Here is a 2,086-nt window from a genome sequence, read left to right on the forward strand (position 1 = left end):
CAACTCTCGAAAGTGTGTATGCTTTGCAGGCAGATGTCTGGAAGACACTTATTGATGGGTGCTAGGACCGAACTACACTGTCATTGAACAAGCACGTTTGCAATGTCTGTATTGGACTCAGATTCACTTGAGCACAGTCCTGTGACTGTACTCCCGGGCCCCAAAGCCCGCTCCGTACTCCGCGTCCCGCGCCGGCCCCGCCCGCTCCCGGGGCCACGGGGCACAACACTTCTCTGCAGAACGGGGAGCAACGGCGCCTCCCCCCGGAGACGGCCGGAAACTGGTATCCCCCGGAAGTGACTTCACGGCCTCCCGGAAGTGACGGACGGACGCCGGCGGTTCCCGCGACGGTGGAGGGCGAAGTGACCCCTGTGCGGGAGTGAGGCGCCGCCGCGACCATGGGCCGCCAGTTTGGGAACCTGACCCGGATGCGGCATGTGATCACCTACAGTTTGTCGCCCTTCGAGCAGCGCGCCTTCCCGCACTACTTCAGCAAAGGCATCCCCAACGTGCTGCGCCGTACGCGGGCGTGCGCCCTTCGCGTCGTGCCCCCGTTCATAGCGTTTTACCTTGTCTACACATGGGGAACCCAGGAGTTTGAGAAATCCAAGAGGAAGAATCCAGCTGCCTATGAAAATGACAAATGAGCCACTCATCTGGATCGTAGTTCCCAGTGTCTGGAAGACTTGAAGAAGTAATAAACTTATTATGGACTGCAAAAAAAAAAAAAAAAAAAAAAAAACATTCTTTTCACACAACCTATTCCGGAGCCTAACATAAGGATGCTGGGACCTATGTCGACGTGCAGTCAGGATGCGGGAGGGTCCTGCCCTGACCTCAGCTCGCACAAGGAAGCACGCCTACAAGCCAGCTTTCAACTAGCTGCGTTCCTCGGGCACTGAGAACGTAACAGTGTTCTAAGCCAGGAGGTACCCAGAATACCACTCCACTGCAGCTGGAGACACCCTCCAGGTCTGCTTATTCCACTTGCGTCTCACAAGCCTCTGACAAACGGCTGTGGTGCAGATGTTGGAAACTCTTTCTGCAGGCAGTGTGCAACTGTGAGGGACTGAGGGTGAGCTCAACTCTCCGAAGTAAGTTGCTTTCGGACAAGGCGTTCAGCTAGCTTCTCTCGTATGGCACTTAGGATGTAGCACCTGGCTCACACAGGAAATAGTAGGAAATCGCTGGGTTGAGCTTGGATGCACTAGTCTTGTGGGCCGGGACTTTCCACTTACCTCTCACAACACTTCAGGCACGCATCGGGGCTAGGCCTGTTAGGAGCGCGGTGTACCGTGCAGGCAGGATGTGGGAGGGACAGTCCATAAGCCCAACTCTCGGAAGTGTGTATGCTTTGCAGGCAGATGTCTGCTAGACACTTTGATGGGAGCTAGGACCGAGCTACACTCTCATTGAACAAGGACGTTTGCAATGTCTGCATTGAGATCAGATACACCTGAGGAGAATCCTGTCACTTCCACATGCTCTTCACACAACCTCTTCCGGCACCTAACATAAGGATGCTGGGACCTACGTCTACGGGCAGTCAGAATGCGGGAGGGTCCTGCCCTGAACTCAGCTCGCACAAGGAAGCACGCCTACAAGCCAGCTTTCAACTAGCTGCGTTCCTCGGGCACTGAGAACGTAACAGTGTTCTAAGCCAGGAGGTACCCAGAATACCACTCCACTGCAGCTGGAGACACCCTCCAGGTCTGCTTATTCCACTTGCGTCTCACAAGCCTCTGACAAACGGCTGTGGTGCAGATGTTGGAAACTCTTTCTGCAGGCAGTGTGCAACTGTGAGGGACTGAGGGTGAGCTCAACTCTCCGAAGTAAGTTGCTTTCGGACAAGGCGTTCAGCTAGCTTCTCTCGTATGGCACTTAGGATGTCGCACCTGGCTCACACAGGAAATACTAGGAAATCGCTGGGTTGAGCTTGGATGCACTAGTCTTGTGGGCCGGGACTTTCCACTTACCTCTCACAACACTTCAGGCACGCATCGGGGCTAGGCCTGTTAGGAGCGCGGTGTACGTGCAGGCAGGATGTGGGAGGGACAGTCCATAAGCCCAACTCTCGGAAGTGTGT

General features: G+C 55.0%; 1 protein-coding gene across 1 annotated transcript; it reads left to right on the forward strand.

Annotated features, from left to right (window-relative positions):
* Positions 1-305: 305 nt before the first annotated feature.
* On the forward strand, positions 306-662 carry LOC121483881 (cytochrome b-c1 complex subunit 8). The gene has a single exon (XM_041742378.1). The coding sequence runs from the start codon at positions 399-401 to the stop codon at positions 645-647; it is 249 nt and encodes an 82-aa protein (XP_041598312.1). The 5' UTR covers positions 306-398; the 3' UTR covers positions 648-662.
* Positions 663-2,086: the final 1,424 nt, after the last annotated feature.

The sequence above is a fragment of the Vulpes lagopus genome, unplaced genomic scaffold (assembly GCF_018345385.1).
Source record: "Vulpes lagopus strain Blue_001 unplaced genomic scaffold, ASM1834538v1 ctg433, whole genome shotgun sequence".
In the NCBI taxonomy this organism is placed as follows: domain Eukaryota; kingdom Metazoa; phylum Chordata; class Mammalia; order Carnivora; family Canidae; genus Vulpes; species Vulpes lagopus.